This window comes from Pongo pygmaeus, chromosome 10, assembly GCF_028885625.2.
Source record: "Pongo pygmaeus isolate AG05252 chromosome 10, NHGRI_mPonPyg2-v2.0_pri, whole genome shotgun sequence".
NCBI lineage: Eukaryota > Metazoa > Chordata > Mammalia > Primates > Hominidae > Pongo > Pongo pygmaeus.
Window position 1 is genome coordinate 32,073,087 of NC_072383.2, and position 23,879 is coordinate 32,096,965.

The 23,879-nt window shown below is 48.0% G+C and overlaps 1 protein-coding gene across 6 annotated transcripts in view; it reads left to right on the forward strand.

The window, feature by feature from the left end:
- TSPAN11 (tetraspanin 11) overlaps positions 1 to 23,879 on the forward strand; it is a 72,898-nt gene that overhangs the window by 13,400 nt on the left and 35,619 nt on the right. For all 6 annotated transcript variants that reach the window (XR_008492787.2, XR_008492788.2, XM_063672556.1 and 3 more), the window contains exon 2: positions 16,864 to 16,958. Coding sequence is in view for 4 of the 6 variants with exons in the window: in XM_063672556.1 (XP_063528626.1) it covers positions 16,875 to 16,958 (84 nt within the window). In the remaining 2 variants the exon portion in view is untranslated. The remainder of the gene's footprint in view (positions 1 to 16,863; positions 16,959 to 23,879) is intronic.

Genomic DNA, 23,879 nt, shown 5'->3' on the forward strand with positions numbered 1-23,879 from the left:
CAAGGACAAAAAACCAAACACCGCATATTCTCACTCATAGGTGGGAATTGAAAAATGAGAACACATGGACACAGGAAGGGGATCATCACACTCTGGGGACTGTTGTGGGGTGGGGGGAGGGACGGCATTGAGAGTTATACCTAATGCTAGAAGACGAGTTAGTGGGTGCAGCACACCAGCATGGCTCATGTATACATATGTAACTAACCTGCACATTGTGCACATGTACCCTAAAACCTAAAGTATTATAATAATAATTAATTAATTTAAAAAAAAGAAAATGTGGCACATATGTACCATGGAATACTATGCAGCCATAAAAAATGATGAGTTCATGTCCTTTGTAGGGACATGGATGAAACTGGAAATCATCATTCTCAGTAAACTATCGCAAGGACAAAAACCAAACACTGCATGTTCTCACTCATAGGTGGGAATTGAAAAATGAGAACACATGGACACAGGAAGGGGAACATCACACTCTGGGGACTGTCGTGGGGTAGGGGGAGGGGGGAGGGATAGCTTTAGGAGATATACCTAATGCTAAATGACGAGTTAATGGGTGCAGCACACCAGCATGGCCCATGTATACATATGTAACTAACCTGCACATTGTGCACATGTACCCTAAAACTTAAAGTATAATAATAATAAAATAAAATAAATGCAGTCTCAGGCATCACCCCAGACTTACTCAGAAGCTCTAATAGGGGAGCACTGTAGTTTTGAAAGCCCTCCAGGTGATTCTAATGTACCCTTGATTTTGAGAACCACCGCTCTGAGGTGCTGTCCTTGTCTGCATGGTTGAAGCTGATTTCAGACACATCCATGGCAAGGGAAAGACTGGAAAGGGAAGGATTGTGGCAATGTGCGTGGGCAGTATTTTAAGGTCCAGGGGTGGAGTACTACTTCCACTCATCCATTGTCAAGAATACTATATGGCCAGAGCTAGCTGCTAGAAGGGTTGGGGAATGCAGTCACTTGTTAGGTGGCCACATACCCAGCTGTGACTCCATTTTAATGGAAGAAGGGGAGAAAATCTTCTGGGAGACCATTAGTAGTCTTGGCTCCCTTATGAATCAAACTGAAGGAAGTTTAATGCCACATCCCATCCTCTAGAAGGAAGAAAAGATATCTACCTACAGATCACTAAGGCTTGTCTGTTTAAAGAGATCCATGGGGATCTTTTATTGGATGTACCACCCCCCCAAATGTCTGTCCACCCTCACTGGACATGAGCAGCCCAGCCCTTAGACACCTGCCTCAACTGCTGACCCACTATATACTGTGCTGCCAAGTCCCTGGTTGGTAACTTCCAATAAACAGGATTTCCCCAGCTGACCCCATTAGAAGGAAGGCACCCAGGCTGGGCAGGGAAGGATGGGTAGTTAGAAGGGGTGCTGGTTTACTAGAAATGAGAGCTAGAAAGAAGATAAGCTGCTTGTCCAATGAGCAGCTGGGCACTTGCAGGGCAGCTGTTCACACCTGCACAGACTGTGCCTTGCACAATTCCAGGGGCAGCCATTCTCATGTGTCTCAACCATGGCCTACCCTCAGGGGAACCCCAGCACCCTGGGGTCTTGGGCCTTCTGCTGCTGCTGCTCTTTGCCTTACAGATCCTGAGCTCACCCTGAATGGGTCACCCCTGAAGCTTCCATCCTTGCTCTGGGCAGCTTCTCAGGAAGCATCTCAGTGCTACAAGGACCAAGCCTGGACAGAGAAATCAATTCTGGATGGGGACAGCTTATCTTCCCTCCTCAAAGCCTACTAAAAGCCCAACCCTGAGAGACCTTGACTTTGGCATCAGCAACACCTGGGCTCGATTCCCAGGTCTGCCAAAGGAGCCTCAGCCTCCTTGTTTATAAAACAGAAGCGGGCTGGGTGTGGTGGCTCACGCCTATAATCCCAGCACTTTGGGAGGCCGAGGTGGGTGGATCACTTGACACCAGGAGTTCGAGACCAGCCTGGCCAACATGGTGAACCCTGTCTCTACTAAAAATACAAAAATTAGCTAGGTGTGGTGGGCATGGTGGTGCATGCCTGTAGTCCCAACTACTCATGAGGCTGAGGCAGAAGAATTGCTTGAACCTGGGAGGTGAAGGTTCTATTGAGCCAAGATTGCATCACTGCACTGCAGCCTGGGCGACAGAGCGAGACTCCATCAAAAAAAAAAAAAAAAAAAATCCAGAAGGAATGTCACCTGCCTCACTGAGTTATTGAGACAAGTAAGAAACCTGGGCCAGATGAGGGCCCGACCACTGTGCTGAAGCTGCAGGGGGCTAGGTTTTTTACTACTGGCCAGAGTCTGGGAGAGGTGCCAGTGGCCAGAGGTGGTTTCTCGAGGCCATAAAACACCTTTCTTCATAACTAGGAAATCATAGTTTCTGAAACAGAGGCAGGATGACGCGCCTTCCTCAGATCTGGCATTTGTTTATGTAATGATCTACCTTCTAATTCAACCACATGCACGCGCTCCATCTCTAACAGTTCTGCCACTTGGGACTCTGGGTTCTACAGCAGGAGAAGGGAGCCACTTGTGTCTGTCAACACTGAGATCACACTAGTGGTGGGTTTTAGGGGCTCTGGGCTTTCCCAGCCTCTGCTGTGGGTCCGTTTTTAAGGGCTGGAGCAAAGGCAAGAAAAAGAGGGCCAAGGGTTAGGAGAAGTGAGGAGACTGCTTATTCATTTTCAGTCCCTGTCAGAGCTGCCCCCTTCTGCTGTGGGTTTCTTCTGAGGTCTCACTCCTCTAAGCAAGGGGCCTGATTATGCCCTCAGGTGTTTCCCATCAATGGAACTGTCCTGTTCAGATTGGTGCCTTGTTTGGATTATTTTCAAAAGGATTTTTTACTTTGATGTACAATGGACATAGGTCTGTATCTCTCATCTGAGGCTGAAATTGGAAAGCGAGAGAAAAGAGAAGACACTGTGGAGAGTGCAGAGAAAACTCAGGGAGAAAAAGACAGGGGAAATCCCTGGGCTGGCTTGTGAAAGACTCCCAAAGGGCCCTGTTGGGAGAACTGGCTGGTGCCTGCACTAAAGCCATACACAGAAATGCATCCTGCACATTCCCACAGGTGCACGCCATAGAAGCAATGGCCTGAGTTTCACTTCTCTCCTTTCCAATACCTTTGACTTAGGTTCCTTGGGGAACCACGTGAGAGCCTGAGTGGGATGAGAAATATTTATGTGATTCTCAAAGAGTTCATGAGCGTTCACATGGCTCCTTAGTGCATTCCTTCCTTCATTCATTCATTCAGCATCCGACACCCATACATCAGGTACTCTGTTGGGTGTTCAGGTCCCAGAACTCAACTCATATTTTATCAGATAATATAGCTAAGGGGCATGCCTCAGGCTTCATTAATGGGGATTGTTGACCCTGGGATGTAAGAGCAGGAAGTGGGTTGGAGAAATACATACAGTGTGGAGGGAATCCGACAGATTTGGAGGCTTGAGGAGTATTGAATGTTGTTGACAAGCAGCATAACATGGTGGTAAAGAGCCAACTCAGGATGTTTTTTAAATGAATAGAAGCACTGCTCATAATTATGTCCACAGTAAACCAGAGTTAACCTCTGTCTCCCTTTCCTCTTCTGTAACATGCGGACAATGCGCATGCCTACCTCATGGGGTTGTGAGGATTAAAAGAGATAATGCTTACAAGGCAGGGGTCCCTGACCCCCAGATCATGCCCCAGTAGGAACCAGCCTCACAGCAAGAGGTGAGTGGCAGGTGAACGAGCATTACCTCCTGAGCTCCGCCACCTGTCAGATAAGTGGTGGCATTAGATTCTCATAGGAGCACGAACCCTATTATGAATTCACATGTGAGAGATCTCAGTTACACACTCCTTGTGAGAATATCATGCCTGATGATCAGAGGTGGAACAGTTTCATCCCAAAACCATCCTCCCCCTACCTCCACCATCCGTGGAAAAACTGTCTTCCATGAAACCAGTCCCTGGTGCCAAAAAAGTTAGGGACCACTGTTACAAGGTACAGTTGATCCTTGAACAGCATGTGTTTAAACTGTGTATGTCCATCTATTTGTGCATATTTTTCAACCAAATACAGATCAAATATACAGTATTTGCAGGATGCAAAACCCATATATATAGAGGGCCGACTTTTCACATGCAAGGGTTCTGCGAGACCAACTGCCAACTTTGAGTATGCGTGGATTTTGCTATACTTGGGGATCTTGGAACCAATCCCCTGCATATACTGCAGGACAACTGCTCTTAATACCATGCCTGATGCATGGTACATGATAAACACTAGCCACGGTTATTCCTAGGCACACAAAATACACAGAGCCTTGGGCAATGCAGAAATGGTCCAAAACTACTGTGCCAGTAGTAAGTCTTGGAATCAGGCCACAGTTTTACCCAACCCAGTAAGGAAGGTGGTCACTCCAGTTTTATAGGTGAGAAGAACTGAGGCCCGAAGGCAATGAGCAAGTTAGAAACAGAACTGGGACTAGAACCCAGGTCCCTAGGTATAGGCCTAGCCTCCCTTAAGTTGCAATAGTGTTTGGGGGCCTATTGAGAAGGGAAGGAATGTGTAGAGGTGACCCAAGCACCAAGACAGCTGTCACCTTCTGGACTTGACCTCACTAGCCCTGCTGGGATGGCAGAGGCCCTGCTGGTGCTGCCTCCTGGAACCCCACCCACGGGGCACCCCAGATGCAGTCCTGCCTGGGGGCACCTCTTCCAACCCCACCAAGGGTTCTCCTTTTGCTGCGCCTTGCTGCTATGTTGAAAACAGAGATGAGGGGCTTCTCTCACTCTACAGCGCTTATCACTATAGCCATTGCCTTCTTCCCACTTCTTTTAAAAGACTTTCCTGTCGGAACCAATTTGCTTTGTTAAACTGAGGTCTTGGTTTTCTCCAAGTAGATTTTTCATGGCCACTTGGGAACAGGGCCTTCCCTCACAACCATCGGAATAGAGTGCACTAGCAGGCCGGTGGGCTGAGGGGCAGAGGTGCTGAGACTGCATCCCAGCCATCAGATTCAGGCTCTGGATGATGTATTTTTAGGGTTACCCAACCTTTTCCCATTGTCCTTCATCGAGAAGCTCTTAGAGAGTTGGGTCTAATCATTCCTTTACCCTTGTCTGGCACTGACGCCGTAAAATTGAAGTGCACACTGTTCTTACAAATCCTCCATCCCATTTGGTCCTCACAGCCACCATGCAAGGGAGACAAAGCCGGCCCAGCATCATCTCCATCTTACAGAGGAGGAAGGGAGGCTCCGGAGGTCACGGGATTTGTCCAGGGTCAAACTGCTGTAGGTGGCAGCTGGTACTCACACCCAGATCTTCAAACCTGCCAACTGGGGGCTGTTTGCTGTTTGCTTCGTCACTGATTTTTGTCACAAGCACTGAAGAAGTTCTCATTTCATAGGTCAGACTACAGCTTTTAAAAAAGAAAAAAGGATCTAGGAAAAACATAGCATGCATGTGGCATTGGAATGTAACAAAAAAAGAAAAAGAAACACACATAGCAAACCATCCAGGGACTCTGTGTGTATGTCTGCATCTGGAGAATAGGGACAAGCCAAACCACTTGCCTAATGATAGGAGCAGAGTCCTGACTAAGACATGGAATGCAATTTGTTACTTGCAAATGAAGTAAAAAAAAAAAAAAAGTCATGTACAGAAGTCATGTACTTAGGAAAACATGTCTCTCAGGGCATAGAGACAAAGAATTCTTAGTGCTAGGGTTTTCATTCGAGTTCTGCCTACCGCACCATCCACGTGACTCTAGTTAGCAATCTGACCCTAAGTTTGGTCCAGAAGGGTTGCCTGAATTCATTTACCTGCACACAATGAACATGGTGATAGAAAAGGCCAGCGGTTGCTCAGAGACCCCAGCCCAGCCTGTGCCTCACTGTGGCACTGGCAGCCACTGGATCTCTTGGCCTCAGTCAAGGAGACAGAGGACCAGGGAGAAGGTGTGATTCCCTCCAGAGGGTTCTCCAAGCAGTTGGTTTCTTTGCAGTGACAGCCATCATGGCACTGCTGACTCAGGTTCTCTTAAGGGTCAGAGAACACTGGCCCTGCTGCCTCCCACAGCCCCAACTGGGGTCTCTGCCCAGGGCAGATGCCCTCATTCTTAGCTTCCACCAGAGACCACCAAGCTAGAAGAAGCTACAAGAAACCCAAACTAGATCTGCACAAGGAGAAGTCAAACATCTGCTCTGGGTGTCTGGGTCTCACTTACTGGGTCTCAAACATCTGCTCTCATGTGTCTGGGTCTCCACTTACTGTTCTGTGCCTCAGTTTTCTCCTCTATAAAAAGGGATGATAATTCCATCATGGGATTATTTTAAGGATTAAATTAATTAATGCACATGCATCACTTGGTTTACTGCCTAGCATGTAGTTAGCATTTAGTAAATGTTTATGTTTATAATTACTGTATCCGCCAATCAAAATCTTGTTGGTAGCTATGGAAAGAACACTGGCCTGGGAGACAGGAAACCAGATCCTGCCCTGCCACTCATCTGCACTTTGGCCACAGTGTGACCTCCTGTTCCCCTACCCCAAGCTCCACCAAGCTTGCTTGATTCTTACACAAAGGAGCTGAGCTCAGGATCCTTTTGGCTCCTTCCAGCTTCCCCATTTCAAGAGTGTGAGGAAGTCTCACTTCTATGACTGCTTCAGGAAGATGGATAGTCACAGTGTCCACTCATCGGGAATGGAGCAGGAAAGTGAAAATTAAATAAGAGGGAAACAGGCACAGAAGGACAAGGCTGTTGGCATGGGGTGTGAATATCCACCATGCAGGGGCTGTAACCAAGTTTCATTAGAGGCCTAAAAACCATTTAGACTGTTTTTTCCTTTCCAGCTGTCTTTGGCCATCGAGCAGGCATGACCTCTTGTTGGCCAAGAACTCAGAGGTAGAAACTGGCACTTATTTAACTGAAGGGGTGGGGAGTGGGGTCTGGCTTACCCCCATAGCAAACGCACTAGTTTTGTGGGGAGTTTTCTTTTTTTTTTAAATGACAGATAAAACTGTATGTATTTACCATGTACAACATGATTTTTGAAGCATATATACGTTGTGGAATGACTTAAGTCTAAATAACAAAGGTAGTACTTCATATAATTATCATTTTGTGGTGAGAGCAAACATTCACTCTCTTAGTATTTTTCAGGAATACAATATATTATTAACTGTAGTTATCATGTTGTACAATGGATCTCTTGAACTCATTCCTCTTGTCTAAAAATTCTGTACCCTTTGACCATAATCTCCCTAATCCCCCTCACAATCCCCCAGCCCCTAGGAACCACCATTCTATTTCCATGGGATCAACGATTTTAGATTTCACATGTGAGTTATTTGTCTTCCTGTGCCTGGCTTATTTCGCTTAACATAAGCCACTTCTGTGTCTATATCCAAAGGAAGTGAAGTCAGTATGTGAAAGAGATATCTGCACTCCCATGTCCATGTCAGCACTGTTCACAATAGCCAAGATATGGAATCAACCTAAGTGTCCATCAACAGATGAATGGATAAAGAGAATGTGTGTATATACACAATGGAAGACTGTTTGGTCTTTTAAAAGAAGGAAATCCTGTTGCTTGTGACAATATGGTTGAACCTGGAAGACATTATTTAAAGTGAAATATGCCAACTTTGTTTTTATTTTAGAAGCACCAAGTTCCCCAGAAGCCCTCCCCTGAGTATGGGGTGCTCCCTGAGTATGGGGTGCTCCCCTCTTAGGGAATAGAGAGAGTCCCCCAACCTGAGCTTTTGTTAATGGGAGCTTTTGCTAAAAAGCTGGTAGGATCCTAAGAGTAGAGGATGTGGAGAAAGGGAGGAAAGTCACAACTAAGTGAGGCCAACCAGACTGTTCCAGGCCCTAACCCGAACCTGACTTCCCAGTGCTTCCTGTTGCACTGGCCCATGCTGCCCAGCCATTCCCCCAGGCCTTTGCTCACACTGCCCCCTCTGACTGGGCAGCCCCTCCTCCTTTTCTGCCCTCAGAAGGACCAGATTAAATGCCCCTTCCTTTTGCCATCCCCCTGCCCCCACCACCCCTGTCTGGCATGAATGAACACCCCTTTCTCTGTGTTCCCATTATCAACACAGGCCAGCATCTTGAAAGCGCTCCCCAGTGTCTGGAAGTTGTTTATATGCCTATGGCCCACCCTCCACGGCTTCTGTCAGCTCCTGAAGGAGTAAGTCCAGTGATTCTAAGTACCAGGCCTGGCACCTGCTGGGGCCTCCATACATGTTTGAGTGTGTAAAGGATGCAGCTGGCCCAGGGCCTGAAAATGCCTTGTATTTATGTCTGATTTATAAAAATCAGCTCCTAAGCACTCCCCAACTCTCTGCCACCCATCACCATTAAAGGACTCAGCTCTGCCCCTCAGCCGACAGTTGTGGTCCCTCTGCTCCTGGTCGCTGGCCCTGGATGGAGCCTTCCCCTGTTCACTAGGACTCCCAGCACATCTGGCCGGCCAGCTGGGCCCTTTCTACATGTCCCTTGTCTTCTCGGTGCTTGAGCCTCATTCACTTAGGGAAGAGGGGATGCAGCCGAAGACACAATAATCCCCAAGTCTCACAGCCCATGACATTACACATCCGGCCCTGAAGAAAGTTGCCAAAATCCATCACCTCACCATCAAGGCATCTGCGGTTGCTTTTCTGAGATGTCCTATGGCATGGGTCCTGCCTATGACATTAACGGCCCCCAGGGCCTGCTGGCTCCCCCTGAATCCCAGCTTTGTTCTGCAGTCAGAACCTCAGCCTGGAAGAAGGCCCGCTGAGGCCCATTACCAGGATATCTGGGAAATCCTTGACATTTCAACAGGAACTGTGTCCTAAATGTGAGTTTGCATGAGAGGACAGGGCCACCCTTGTGCTCCGCCCCACTCAGTTAGTTTGTTTCAGATGTGAAGGATACTTACACTGCAGGATCCTGAACTTTCAGAACTGGAAGGGGCCTTGAAGAAAATTGATTCAAAGTGTGGTTCCGAGACCAGCAGCATCTGGGAGCAGTGGCCAGCCATCCTGGTTTAACACTGAACAGCACTACCATATTCCAAGAAATCCCTCTGTCCTGGGCAAATGGGTATCATTAGTCACCCTTCTGAGAGCAAATTCTCCAGTGTCTCACCTTAAACCTAATGAATCAGAAACTTTGGGGGTAGACCCAGCAATTTGTGTTTTAACAAGCACTCCAGATAATTCTGAGACTTGCTCAGGAGAACCACTCTACTGATAGCTGGGAAAACAAACACCCCGAGAAGACAGTAACATGCCTTACCAAGCACAGGCAGCAAAGAAGGGCAGACCCAGAGAAAGGGTCCTGACTGCACCATGTGGTTCAGCTGCCCCAGCTCAAGCCAACAGGCTCAGAGGGTTACCCAATCAAACTCCATCAGCCTGCTAAGTAAATATGGTACTGAAAAGGACCCAGATCACTTGCTGTGGTTCCTGGGCACTGGGTGCTGCTCTGGGGATCTGGGAAGGTGGGGACAGCCACCTTCAGAGAGGATGGGATTCCTCTGAGCCCTGGAGCATTCAGACAGGCAGAGAGGAGCAGGTGTTTCTGATTCAGATCACAGCATGAATGAAAGCCCGGAGCAAGGATGCAGCAGGGCCTTTCAGAGGCCAAAGAAAAGACCAGCTTCACGGAGGTGGAGGGTCTGGGGGTACGGTCCCTCTCCTTTGTCCTCCTGGGCCTGTCCGTGATTCTGTGTCCAGTGTTGATTACCACCCCTAGGTGGGAGTCTCTGCCCTGCCTGCCCCCTACTGTCTGGCTCTTGCCCCTTAGGGACACCTCCTCCCATTGGTTCAAGAAGCCCAATTCCTGTGTACAGAAATAACCTACTTAGGAAGGCCCGTCTGCTTCCCAGAAATCAGAATACACTCCCCAAAGCTCAGTGAAAACAATTTCAGGGGATTATCCAAAGCCCAGGTCCCTCTGTTCACTGGCGGGGGCAGATAAGCCCACATCAAGTGGCATATGTTTGCTTCTGTCCAGGGGCTACTGCAGCCATTACCATGCTCATCTCGTGTGTCACTCTCTAGGCAAAGAAAAACTGTGGGGTACAACAAGGTCCTAGACAGGGGAGTCCATTAGGACAGCCAGGAGGAGGGCTGGAAGTGGTTGCTAGAAATAGTAGCTCCTCCTTCAGCCCTGTCCCCTTTCCCTGGAGGCAGCAGAGCTAAGTGGGTTTTGGAGCCTTTCCCAGTGCACTAGGCATGCTCCAGCCTCCCTCCCTTACAACACAAAAGTGCTTCTGTATTAGTCCGTTTTCATGCTGCTGATAATGACATACCTGAGACTAGGAAGAAAAAGAGATTTAATTGGACTTACAGTTCCACATGGCTGAGGAGGCCTCAGAATCATGGCAGGAGGCAAAAGGCACTTCCTACATGGTGGTGGCAAAAGAAAATGAGGGAGAAGCAAGAGCAGAAACCCCGATAAACCCATCAGATCTCATGAGACTTATTCACTGTCACGAGAATAGTACGTGAAAGACTGGTCCCCATGATTCAATTACCTCCCCCTGGGTCCCTCCCACAACACATGGGAATTCTGGGAGATACAATTCAAGTTGAGATTTGGGTGAGGACACAGCCAAACCTTATCATTCTGCCCCTGGCCCCTCCAAATCTCATGTCCTCACATTTCGAAACCAATCATGCCTTCCCATCCATCCCCCAAAGTCTTATTTCAGCATTAACCCAAAGGTCCACACTCCAAAGTCTCATCTGAGACAAGGCAAGTCCCTTCCGCCTATGAGCCTGTAAAATCAAAAGTGAGCTAGTTACTTCCTAGGTACAATGGTGGTACAGGTATTGGGTAAATAAAGCCATTCCAAATGGGAGAAATTGGCCAAAACAAAAGGGTTACAGGGCCCATGCAAGTCCAAAATCCAGCAGGGCAGTCAAATTTTAAAGCTCCAAAATGATCTCCTTTGACTCCAGCTCTCACATCCAGGTCATGTTGATGTAAGAGGTGGGTTCCCATGGTCTTAGGCAGCTCTGCTTCTGTGGCTTTGCAGGGTACAGCTGCTTTCACAGGCTGGCATTGAGTGTCTGCAGCTTTTCCAGGCGCATGGTGCAAGCTGTTGGTGGATCTACCATTCTGGGGTCTGGAGGACAGTGGCCCTCTTCTCACAGCTCTACTAGGCAGTGCCCCAGTAGGGACACTGTGTGGGGGCTCTAACCCTGCATTTCCCTTCCACACTGCCCTAGCAGAGGTTCTCCATGAGGGCCCCGCCCCTGCAGCAAACTTTTGCCTGGGCATCCAGGTGTTTCCATGTATCTTCTGAAATCTAGGCAGAGGTTCTCAAACCTCAGTTCTTGACTTCTGTGCACCCACAGGCTCAACACCACGTGGAAGCTGCCAAGGCTTGGGGCTTCCACCCTCTGAAGCCACAGCCCGAGCTTTATGTTGGCCCCTTTTAGTTATAGCTGGAACAGCTGGAACACAGGGCACCAAGTCCCTAGGCTGCACACAGCAGAGGGACCCTGGACTGGTCCCACAAAACCACTTTTTCCTTCTAGACTTCTGGGCGTGTGATGGGAGGGGCTGCCATGAAGACCTCTGACATGCCCTGGAGATATTTTCCCCATTGTCTTGGGGATTAACATTTGGCTCCTCATTACTTATGCAAATTTCTGCAGCTGGCTTGGATTTCTCCTCAGAAAATGAAATTTTCTACTGCATTGTCAGGCTGCAAATTTTCCAAACTCTTATGCTCTGCTTCCCTTATAACACTGAATGCCTTTAATAACACCCAAGTCATCTCTTGAATGCTTTGCTGCTTAGAAAGTTCTTCCACTGGATACCCTAAATCATCTCTCTCAAGTTCAAAGTTTCACAGATCTCTAGGGCAGGGACAAAATGCCGGCAGTCTCTTTGGTAAAACATACAAGAGTCACCTTTGCTCCAGTTCCCAACAAGTTCCTCATCTCCATCTGAGACCCTCAGCCTGGACCTTATTGTTCATATCACCATCAGCATTTTTGTCAACGCCATTCAACAAATCTCTAGGAAGTTCCAAATTTTCCCACATTTTCCTGTCTTCTTCTGAGCTCTCCAAACTATTCCAACCTCTGCCTGTTACCCAGTTCCAAAGTTGCTTTCACATTTTCTGGTATCTTTTCAGCAACATCCCACTCTACTGGTACTAATTTACTATATTAGTCCATTTTCACACTGCTGATAAAGACGTACCCAAGACTGGGAGGAAAAAGAGGTTTAATTGGACTTACAGTTCCACATGGCTGGGGAGGCCTCAGAATCATGGTGGGAGGTAAAAAGCACTTCTTACATGGTGGCAGCAAGAGAAAATGAGAAAGATGCAAAAGCGGAAACTCATGATAAACCCATCAGATCTCGTGAGACTTATTCACTATCATGAGAATAGTACATGAGAATAGTATATGAAAGACTGGCCCCCATGATTCAATTACCTCCCCCTGAGTCCCTCCCACAGCACATGGGAATTCTGAGAGATAAATTCAAGTTGAGATTTGAGTGGAGACACAGCCAAACCGTATCAGCTTCCTTTCCCAGGCCTCCTAGCTGCTTCCCTCCTGGCCTTGTCATTTGAAAATATCCACCTCCAGGTCTCATTTCCTGCCACCTCATGGGGCACCCCTAACCCTCCACCTGTCCTCCACAGATGAAAGTGAGCCCTTGCTAGTCCTCATTTGACTGAGACCTCTTGACTGCATGTGGCATTGTGGGCCACCCTGTCTTCCCTGGCTTCCAGGACCCTGCACTCCCCTGGTTCTCCTACCCTCTCCCTCGCACATCATTTTGCTGCCTGGTTTCTTCTTCCTCCACTGGCTCTCTTTTTAGACAGCAGGGCTCCTCCTCAGAATCTTTCCTCCCCTGCCTCTTACACACACTGCCTGCCTGATGGGACCTCCTCTCTATGCTGTTCGGGCGTCTGTCCCCTACTCTCCATTCCCCCCACCCCCTTCTCTTTCTTGGACTTAAGCACCACCATTCTGGGGTCGGCATCACCTTCAGGATGTGAATCCAAGTCGCTGAGTTTGGCATGTAAGGTCGCTCTTGACTTGGCCCCCTACATACCCTTCAGCTCTCACTCCCTCCACTCATACTCTGTACCAGTGGTCTCCAAAGTGGAGACAGACAGTACACTGGGGTGCAGAGAGGACTTACTAGAATCTGTATCCCTAATTATTTTTTCCTTTAAACAATGCAGAATTAAACTTTGAATATCTGCACTATGGATTGACAATAGTACATGAATAATATTTATCAATAAATTAGTGGGGGCAGTTGTACAGTCAGAATTGCTTGGCCACCGCTGCACGGCATTGTCTCTGGTCTTGCTGTGTAAGACCTGCCATGCCTCAGCATGGGATGCTCTCACACCCCTAAGTACCCACTGCTTCCTCTGCTGTATCAGGGTGATGTTAGCTGTGAGCAATAGCATATTCAAACACGTAGCTGAAAGAAACTACAAGTTTGTCTTTCTCTCATGTAAACTCAGTGTGGAGGTAAGCAGCTCAGGGATGGTATGGCAGCTCTAAAATCATCTGAGACCCAGACTCCTTGAACTTATTGACCTGCCCTTTTCAACCCATGGTTTCCAGCTCATGGCCCAGGATGGCTGCTTGAGCTCCAGCTATAACATCAGCATTCCGACCAACAGAAAGAAAGGGTGAAGAGAGACATCCCCTACACACACACATTGAGGATACCTCTGATTATTAGAGATAAAGAATGGCATTTATTAATGATTAAGAATTTGATCTACCAGAATGATATCACAACTCCAAATTTCTTTACAACCTATAAAATATCTACAAAATATATGAAGCAAAAATTAACAGTATTAAGTGAGGGATAGATAAATTTACAATCATAGTGGCAGTCTGTAATATACCTTTTTCAATAGCCAGTAGAACATATCAGTAAGGATATAGAAGACGTGAAAAGTACAATTAACAAATTTGATCTAACTGACACATACAGAATTCTGTACCCTATAATGACAGGATTCTCATTCTTTTCAAATGCGTTTGAAACATATTTCAAAAAATGATCCTTGTAAGAAGTTGCCTATACCACTTCTTACATACCATTTACTGGCCAGCAGTGAATCCTGGCTATAGCTAGCAGGACAGCAGGCTGGGAAATGTTGTCTGTTCCAGGTGACTAAGTATCTAACTAAAATTGAGAGGTTCTATTCTAACAAATATTCTAACAAATATTAGGGGAACCAGCAGTCTCTGGTCCCTCCTCTTCCTCCTTTGCCCTGGTAGAGCTGGTCCTGAGAGTACTGCACAGTGGGTAAAAGCTTGAGTCCAGAGACAGAGATTCTTTATTCAGCTCTGGCTTTGTCACTTACTTGCTGTGTGACTTTGGATGAATTATTTAACCTGTCTAAACCTTGATTATATTATGAAATGGGAATAACCCTATTTCATAGGGGTATTGGGAAGATGGACCAAAATAATGAGTGTAAAGCACTTAGTTCTGTGCCTGGCACATAGTAAGTGTTCCACAAATATTAGCTACACAGGGAGGTTAAATAACTTGCCCAAGTTCACACAGCCAGTAAAATGGCAAAGCTAGCTTTCAGATCCAGTCATCTGGCTGCAGGCTGGTACTGACACTTCTCTGGGGCCTCTGCCACCCCCAGCACGGGGCGCCACATATGGTGTTAGGGGAAAGGAGCACTGAACGGTGGAGAATAGGAAACTCAACTACAAATTAGCCCTGTGACCTTAGAAAAGTCATTTTTAAATATGCATCTTAAATATGTAAAATTCCTCATTCTTTCTGCAGAAGATTGAATTAAGTGAGCCCAAAGGTTTCCCCTGACCCTGACATTTTGTGGTTCTATTTTCCCCACCACTAATGACTGAAATTTTACCATTAGAATGGTTTCTTTTCCTTAAGCCTTATCTTCTGCCTGAAGTTCTTTTTCAAAAATACAATTTTCCTTTAGAGGGCAGGGCCCTGACACTGTGGTTTGTGTGAGTGAATCAGTCCCCTTTGCCGCAAGTAGAGAGAAAGTTCTGGGGCAGAAGTCCAGTGGCCCTGCCTGGGAGGGGAGAGAGACTGCAGACAGGAGCGGCCAGGCCCCACAAACTCTGCCACTCGCTAAGGGTCTGCGTTGGCCCAGGAGACGCTGCACCTGGTCTCTTGTCTGGACTGACTGCATAATGACCGTGAAATCGCTCCCATTAGATCCCCTGGCCGACCCCATCCACGGCCATTTCTTACAGTCTTCCTTTTTTTCCTCCTTCTATATTTATTCCACCACACTACCTCGAAAACTGAATTGGAGAAAAATGAGTTTTGTCTTTTCTTAACGAGAAGATTAGCAGTCTTAAATTACCTTCTTCAACGTCTGCAAATAGAAATCACAAATAAGTCAGCCACATTGTCTTTTCCCTCTTCCTTTCTTCCTGTGTCAGTGAGCCCATGAGCTTGAAATAAGGGGCAGAACAGTGGCTCAGAGGAAATAATTGGGGCGTGGTCAAGCACCAGCCCAGGAGGCAAGTATAGGATGAAAGGATGGTCCAATTGGGGGTTGGAAATAATGGAGGAAGAGATGGAAATGCTAAATTCCCCTGGCCCAGCATGTGTGTCTTCTCTGCAGGCCCAGCAGCCATGGTCCATTATAAGACTGAACAGGACGACTGGCTGATCGTCTGCCTGCATAAGCATAAGCCATGCCTCATTGCTTATGGTTCTGAAATAAAAAGAGGTTCCCAAAATGGGGGTAATTTCTTAAAGAGCAACTACTCTGTGAGTGTGGGTGTGCAGGTGCCCAGGGGCACATGTAGCTCGAGGAGAAGAGGAAACTACAAAGGCTTCAGACTTGCTGAGGTTCAGACTGAGAAGCAAACAGGATTACCAGGCACAGTAGGCCCTCTCTGCCTTTATCACCACCATTGATGTCACACTTCCCAGAGAGTCCATCAGTGGGCATCAGAGCGAGGGACAGCATGGTGCTGGGGTAAAGACAGGAGTTTTAGGACTGGAGTCTTAGGCTCTAGCCCCAGTTCTTTGACATGTAACAATAGCTAACATTGAACACTTACTACATGCCAAGGACTATGTTAAACACTTCACATCGATTATTTCATTTAATCTTCAAAACAACCCTACGATATATGTGTCATTATCATCCCCATGTATAGATGAGAATGCTGAGGGATGGGAAGTCATGTAACTTGCCCAAAGTATCACACATCTTGTGACAGATCAGGGTGTGAACCCAGGGAGTCAGACTCCAGAGGTTCCTGTACTTCTTCCTGCCAAACCACCAGGCCTGTCTGGGCCTGCTTCCTCATCTGAAAAGTCAAGCTGCAGCGGCCAGGTGGGGTGGACTCGGTGATCACTGGGGCCCTTTCCAACACAGGTGCTCTGCTCTGGGGCTCAGGCCACACCTGTGGATGCAGAGTCCTGTTCAAATGATGCAGAGTGCAAGTTTCCTATGCAAAGTAGTGATGCTGAATGTGTGTGTGTGTGTGTGTGTGTGTGTGTGTGTGTGTGTCGGACAGGTAAACTTGTGTCCTGCAACCCTGAGGAGACAGGAAAAGAGATTAAGAACACAGTAAGATCAGCGCAAAGTCTGTGGGAGACTTGTAGGTTAGACCTTTGTCAAGAGGACAAAACTGACATCTAAAGGTCTGGAAGATTCTGCCCCAGTTCACCTCTATTTGGTGTCCTTAGCAATTCCCACGTCTTTGCTCCATGCTGCACACGCAGAGCCTCAAAGCCCCCAGCAGATAGGTTAATGAGCCCTTTGAAGGGAACCTTGCCAAGATGCTTTGGCTCTGGGAAGGACAAGGTGGTTCTTGGTGATTCCCCGGCCCAGCATATGTGTCTTCTCTGCAGGCCCAGCAGCCATGGCCCACTATAAGACTGAGCAGGACGACTGGCTGATCATCTACTTGAAGTATTTACTCTTTGTCTTCAACTTCTTCTTCTGGGTGAGTGAATTCTGCACACACATCCTCTTCCCCGAGCACTGAATGAGTCAAGCCACCTTTTGTTTTTTTGTGTCACCACTTTGAGGTTAATATCTTCCAAATCAAAGATCAACGATCAACCGTGGGTGAACTCTTCCACTTTAAAGCAAATATGTACATTTGCTACTGAGAAGGAAGAAAAGAATTGGGTCTGCAGTTTGGCATGGAGTTCATACCACATGGCATCTAAATAGAGGCACAAACATAACAATAGGCTTTGTGTTCTAGCCCTGCTGTACAAAGGGTCCAGTTCTTTCTTCCCCATTAACTTGTTGCACCAGTGCCTTTTGGAAAATGTGACTGCCTGAAATAATAACTTGTTTTCCACTGAAGTCCATTCGCCTTTCATGGTTAACATTCTCCAGGCCCAGGGCAGAGAAACAGAAGTCCTGGAGGCTCCGACTACTGCTGCCTGTGATGAAAATAATCTCTATGGCAACTCTCCTCAGGAGCCTGCCTGGGTGAGGTCTTCCAGAGGAGTGTAGTCTGTCCACTTGAAGCAATCATCTGGGTAATTGGGAGCAGAATACCATCAGTTCCTAAAAATAGACACTGGAATATATATATTTGTTATTACAGTCTCACTAAATTTGAGAAGGTAGAAGAGTGACAAGTGTGCAGGCTTTGCAGGCAGCTGGACCCATGCTCCGCTGACTACTAATGGTGGAGCCTTGGGCAACTTACCTAACTTCAAGGAATCTGCTTCCCCAGCTACAATTCAATGATAATTTCTTGCCTGTTGGGGTTGCATTCAATAAATGCAGTATTTTGAATATATTAGATGTCAAATGTCTGAAAATACCACCAAATCAAGCCATGATAAGGCATAGCTGGGCGTCCTGCTACCATGGTAAGGGAGAAGACACTTGACAGAGTCTTAGAAGCATCTCAGAAAGGCAAATGCAAAAGTGGGGGACATGTCTGAGTTTTCAGGGTCTTTCTTGCAGGGGCTTGCTTAAGATTGGAAAAGACCGTGATGTGAGAGTTTAGGATGGGTAGACATGGCAAGGCAAGAGTTTTGAAGAGTCTTGGAGAATACACCAGTCATTAGATGCTATCTATTAAAAAGTTGTGCATCTGCTATTTGTTTAAATGTTGTTTGCAAAGTTCCTGAAAGGAATAATAAAATAATTTGTCACTTTTATCTTCCTGGGCAAGAGTTTCCTGCAATAGTGAAGTTGTGATGGTGAAGATGGTGCAATAATAAAGCTGTGTTGATGTGGATAGTAAACTGTGTGGTAGAGATGGTTTCCATTCTGAGAGACAAATCCAATAGGATGATTAGGATTCTTGCTAAGTAAGCATTTCTTTTTAAGGATAACTATTTATTTCCTGATTATAAAAGTCTTATGTATCCACTACAGATAACCTCTAAAATATTAAAAAGTATCATAAAATGAAAATTGTTCTTATCTCACTAAGTTCATTTCAAAGTGCCATAAACTGGATGGCTTCAAACAACAAAAATTTATTCTCTCACAGTTCTGGAGGCTAAAAGTAAAAAATCAAGGTGTCACAGGGCCAAGCTCCCTATAAGACTTGGATAGAATCTTTCCTTGCCTCATCCCAGCTTCTGGTTGTGGCTGGTGATTCTTGGCACTCCTTGGCTTGTGGCTGCATCACTACAGTCTCCAAGGCCTCTGTCATCACACACTGTTGTCCCTGTGTGTCTCTGTCTTCACATGACATTTTCTTCTTACAGGGACACCAGTCATATTGGATTAGGGCCCACCCTAATGACCTCATCTTAACTTGATTACATCTGTGAATATCATATTTCCGAATAAGGCCACATTCACAGGTACCAAGGGTAAGGATTTTGACATATCTTTTGGGGGGACCCAGTCCAACCCAAACCACTGGCCACCCCAGGAACAGCCTCTGTTGACATTCCCTCTAGGCTTTGCTTTGATCAGGGCAGGAGATGGTGGTGACTTGCACTGTGAGAGTGTCAATGGGGATCTAAATATTTGCAGAGAGTGAAGGGATTTATAAGGTGAAATTGTCAAGATTGGGTCCTTAACCTAAAAAGGCATCTGGGACATGTGGATGGTGGATGGTAGAGCTCTTCATTGTAAACAAGAGACCAAGGTTCAGCCTCAGTCTCCAATAGCGCTGGCTTTAAGACTTTTGGGATCATGTCCCGTGTAAGATATATACTGAAGCATAAGAAATAGTTACGTGGAACATTGTTCACCAAAGTAAGCTTTACCCTTATGGTGTGTGATGCACTCAGATTTTTTTTTCTATTTTGATTCTTTCCTTCTTTTCATTTTTAGTGCAGCTTACAAGCCACTAAACTTATACCACAACCCTAATGGGTCACATTCCAAAGTTTGAAAAATTCAGAGCCATCTTCACCTCCACCTGAATGAGGGCAGACTTCAGGTGGCAATCCTTCCCCATCACCCTGTCCCTCACTCCCACCTCCCCCCGGCCCCTGCCACCTAGAATTTCAGTTAAGCTGATGTCGATTGGATGATCCTACAGAGCAGGGAAGGAACCAAAAACGCTGACACTTTCATGCCTCCTTTGGGACCGTAAAAGAAAATGTGGTCCAGGGTTTCCTCTGTGGCCACCCAGGAGATGTTTCTTTCCCCTCCCTTTTCTTCCATCGCTCCCTGCAGTTCCCATCGCCCCTGCAATGGTGTTCTCTAACTTATTATTTTACTCAGCTGCTTGGCTGTGTTAATAATCAAAACTTTTCTAGCCTCCCAGGCACTCTGCCAGGCTATGGGGAGCACTGAGGAAGCAGCTGCTCCCTTGCCTGGAGAGGCTGCCTCTGCTCCAGAAGCTGTGCCCCGCCCTTGAGCATTAGCTGAGGCCTTGGTATTTCCCCGGGGAACAGGGATACATGGGGCTAAGACAGGTGGCAGAGAAGACGGAGGACTCGAGCCCCAGCAGGGGAGTGAGATGACTTGAGAGCATCACTTCAGGAGTCAGGGAGGCCGTGGGAGGGAAGCACCTTCTGCCAAGGCTCAAAGCCCTTCTCTTCGTACATCGACATCCCACTGAACATGGCCGCTGCCCACCTTCCAGGCTTGCCATCTAAGAAAGAACAGGTGATGGCTTTTCTGCTGCACCCCTTTTTGAGATGCTGAATGACCTGGGACTCCCCCCCACATGGTCTTCTGCCCCTCTGTGCTGTCAGGATCTTCTGGGAGACAGGGTCACAGTCGAGGGGGATGTGCATTTGGTCTGCACAGTGCCATGGCGGGTGAGACAAGTCAGGATGAAGCCTAGGGTAACCCCTTCTAGCTGCTCTGCTGTAGCTCAGGACTCTAGGCCTGCTGTAGCCCAGACACCAATAACTTGCTTCCCAGGCCAAGCAGCTTCATTGTGGGTCAGCAGCCCAGTTGGTTAAATGGGCACTAAACTGAGCATTAGGATTCTTAATTTCCGCCCTCCACACTTCCTTTGGCTTTCTTGTGTGACTATGGAAAAGTCACTTCTCTCCAGGCCTTGGTTTCTCCATCCAGAATATAAAAGGGGTTGAAGTCAATCAATCCCTCCCTCCCTCCCTTCCTCCCCCGCTTCCTTCCGTCCTCCCATCCTGCCTCCCTCCCTCCCTCCTTTCCTTCCTTCCTTCCCTCCTTCCTTCCTTCCCTCCTTCCCTCCTTCCTTCCTTTCCTTTCTTCCCTTCCTTCCTTCCCTGCTTTCCTCCTTCCTTCTTTCCCTCCCTCCCTCCCTCCTTCCCTCCCTCCCTCCCTCCTTCCTTCCTTCCTTCCTTGCTTCCTTATATGTGTAGCCCTTTGCTAGGGATATTAAGATGAATGAGGTTTAATCAAGAGGCTAAAAGAGGAGGCACACAAGGTAACCAATAAAATAAATAGACTATGACTGTAATTATGGAAACGTGCAAGACCTGGAGTTGGTACATAGGACAGAATGATTTGCAACGTGCAAGACCTGGAGTTGGTACATAGGACAGAATGATTTGCTGGGAGAGGGGCAGGGACAGCTCCAAGGAAGGCTTCCTCTGGGCTCTGAGCTGAGTTTGGAAGATGAACAGGTGATCTCTTGTTCCCTCCCAGCTCCACCCCTCAGTAAGACTCATGAGATTTTGCTCTTGTTATAGGGGTAGATGGGACTGGGGAAGACAGCAGAGGAGGTAGTGTTCTGATTTATTTTATCAAGGGCTCTTTAAAGCCAGAGAGCCAAAAACAAGGATGCCTCAAAGTGGGAAATAGCCCTTAGCATAAGAAGCCTATCCTTGAAGATTCCATAAACCAAGGCAGCAGGAGCATGGGCAGAGCCGGGGAGAACTGCATGCCTGGCACTCAGAGAAGGTCGTTCATGAGGAGGGTGAGCAGCAGCACCTGATGCATGCTTTCGTGTGCCCTCCTGGAGAGCTCGGCATTTCAGGTGTGGGACTGGGGTGCCGTCACCCTGCCTGCATGTGGGTATAGGGCTCAGCCGTGCTCTATCGGGGCTGCAGCCTGAGGTTCAGCTGACTCTTCTGATGTGGGAATGGGAAGCCATTCTGTAAAAGAAACTGAGTCTTGTTCAGACCTGGTCTCCCAGTCCTCTTCCTGAGCCCCCATGCTGTGTTTGCTCCCCAAATTAGACCCACTCACTTCTCCTTCACAGCAGAAGTCACCCTGGTGGATACTAAGTCAGGTCTTTTGACCCAGTGTCCTACAAGTGATCCTGGGGCAGGGGCAGTGGCAGTGTCAGGCATGGGCCCCATGATGGCCCAAGAGCCTGGCATCATTGTAGCAGGTGCACAGTGGGTATTGGTTGAAAGAAAGAATGAGAGTAACCAAGCATCATTCTGACCTTAAGATACCTAGGGCGCAACCCCAGCCTTTCCAGGAGCCTCTTCTTAATGACCAGAGAAAAAGCCTATTCCTCTCTGGGACTGCTGGGACTTTGTGGACTGCCCCTTTAAAAATCAAAACAGCCATAAAGCAGGAAAGAGAAACACTAGCTGTTGCTCCAGGAGCTCAGCAGACAGAGGCAGGTAGGGGAGCAGATGCCATTTCCACAGGCCTCTACAGAGCCTCATCCACTGAGTCCCACGCTCACTGGGGCACCTCCCGGGTGCCAGGCCATGTGCTGGGCCATTTTCTGAGGGGAGTGAGGGGAATTCCCCCTGCCCCAAGTGCCGAGGGCTGCTGTGAGGCGGGCAGCACCGCAGGCATGCAGGAGAGGGATGAACTCACCTGCCCAGGACAGAGCAGGTGCCACACTCAAAATCTCAAAGTGGGCCTTAGAGGGTGTGTAGGAGTTCAACGGAAGAGAAAGGGCAGACAGAACAATGCGTGAAAGGTGGGCAGGGAAAAGAGAGAGCCTCCCTGAGGCCCACAGAGGCCGCGTTGCTTATCCAAATCCACACAGCCAGTAAACAGAGAGGCTTGGACTCGGACACCGCGCCGCGCTCCGGAGTTCACCCTGTTTACCACTCTGCTAATAGTGCCTGAGTTACTAGGTAACCACACTGTTTTCAAGAAAAAGCAACTACTTAGTTCAAAGTGATTAAAACCCAGGAAAAAAATACAAAAATTAGCCGGGCATGGTGGCGGATGCCTGTAATCCTAGCTACTCAGGAGGCTGAGGCAGGAGAATCGCTTGAACCTGGGAGGCGGAGGTTGCAGTGAGCCGAGATCGTGCCACTGTGCTCCAGCCTGGGCGACCGAGTGAGACTCTGTCTCAAAAAAAAACAAAAAAAAAAAACCCAGGTGTTGGGGGAAGAAAGTACCAGAAGATGATGCCAAAAAGTCAGGTTAAGGCCAGACAGTAAGAGCACCGAGGCCATGCGAAAGAGTTTTTGGGCTTGGTGCCCTGGGCATGGGAGCTGGTGGGGACTTCTCAGCCAGGGGTGCCTTGGGGGATCAGCCTGTGGGCAGAACAGGAGCCAGGATCCGGGAGCCAACTGTGGTGGGGAACCGAGGTGGACAGTGTGGCGGTGAGATGGAGACAAGTTTGAGGGCAGAGGGGAATTGGCACATGGTTGTCGTTGAGAGAAGGAGGAGCCTATAGTGATCCTGTGGTGTCTGGGTGGGTGGGTGGGTGATGGCACCATGTATGAGACTGAGCAGGGAGGAGGAGCAGAGATGATGAGTGTGGTTCCCATGGGTGAGCTCCTGTCCAACCCAGAGGCTTTTCAGTCCAGTGTGGGACTTGGCATGTAGCAGGTGGCCAGTAAACACAAAGTCTACTATCACCCTGTACACTTCCCGTCACCCTGTGCATTTCCCGCGTCCTGAGCCATGGGCTTCTCCTCACTGAGGGTGGAGAACTCCCCTCCGCACAGGATCCTTCCTTATTGGAATTCAAGTGCTCCTGGCTCCTGCCCCATCCCTTTCCTTCCCTCATTGCAGAAGCCCTATGGTAGCGAGACAAAGAAAAACGCCTACAATTACTTTTATACCCTCTGCCTGCTTTCCTCCAGGTCTGCTGCCTTATTTCTCTCAGCCCCTCAGGCATGTGCAGCCACGCAGGTTAATGCTTCACCCCATCATGTTTCTTTCCTATGAATAGAAAGTTCCTAAAATTACACAACAGAGGTGACCTGCTCCACCCCTCCTGGCCGGCTTGCATCCTTGTCGCCTGGCTTCACCCTCTGCAGGGCTTGCTGGCTAGTCGGCCACAGGCTATGGCTTTGAAAGATGTAGTTATTGCCCAGGCGCGCTGGCTCACGCTTGTAATCCCAGCACTTTGGGAGGCCGAGGCAGGTGGATCACCTGAGGTCAAGAGTTCAAGACCAGCCTGACCGACTTGGTGAAACCCCGTTTCTACTAAGGATACAAAAATTAGCCAGGCGTGGTGGTGCATGCCTGTAATCCCAGCTACTCAGAAGGCTGAGGTGGGAGAATTGCTTGAACCTGGGAGGTGGAGGTTGCAGTGAGCCAAGATCGCACCACTGTACTCCAGACTGGG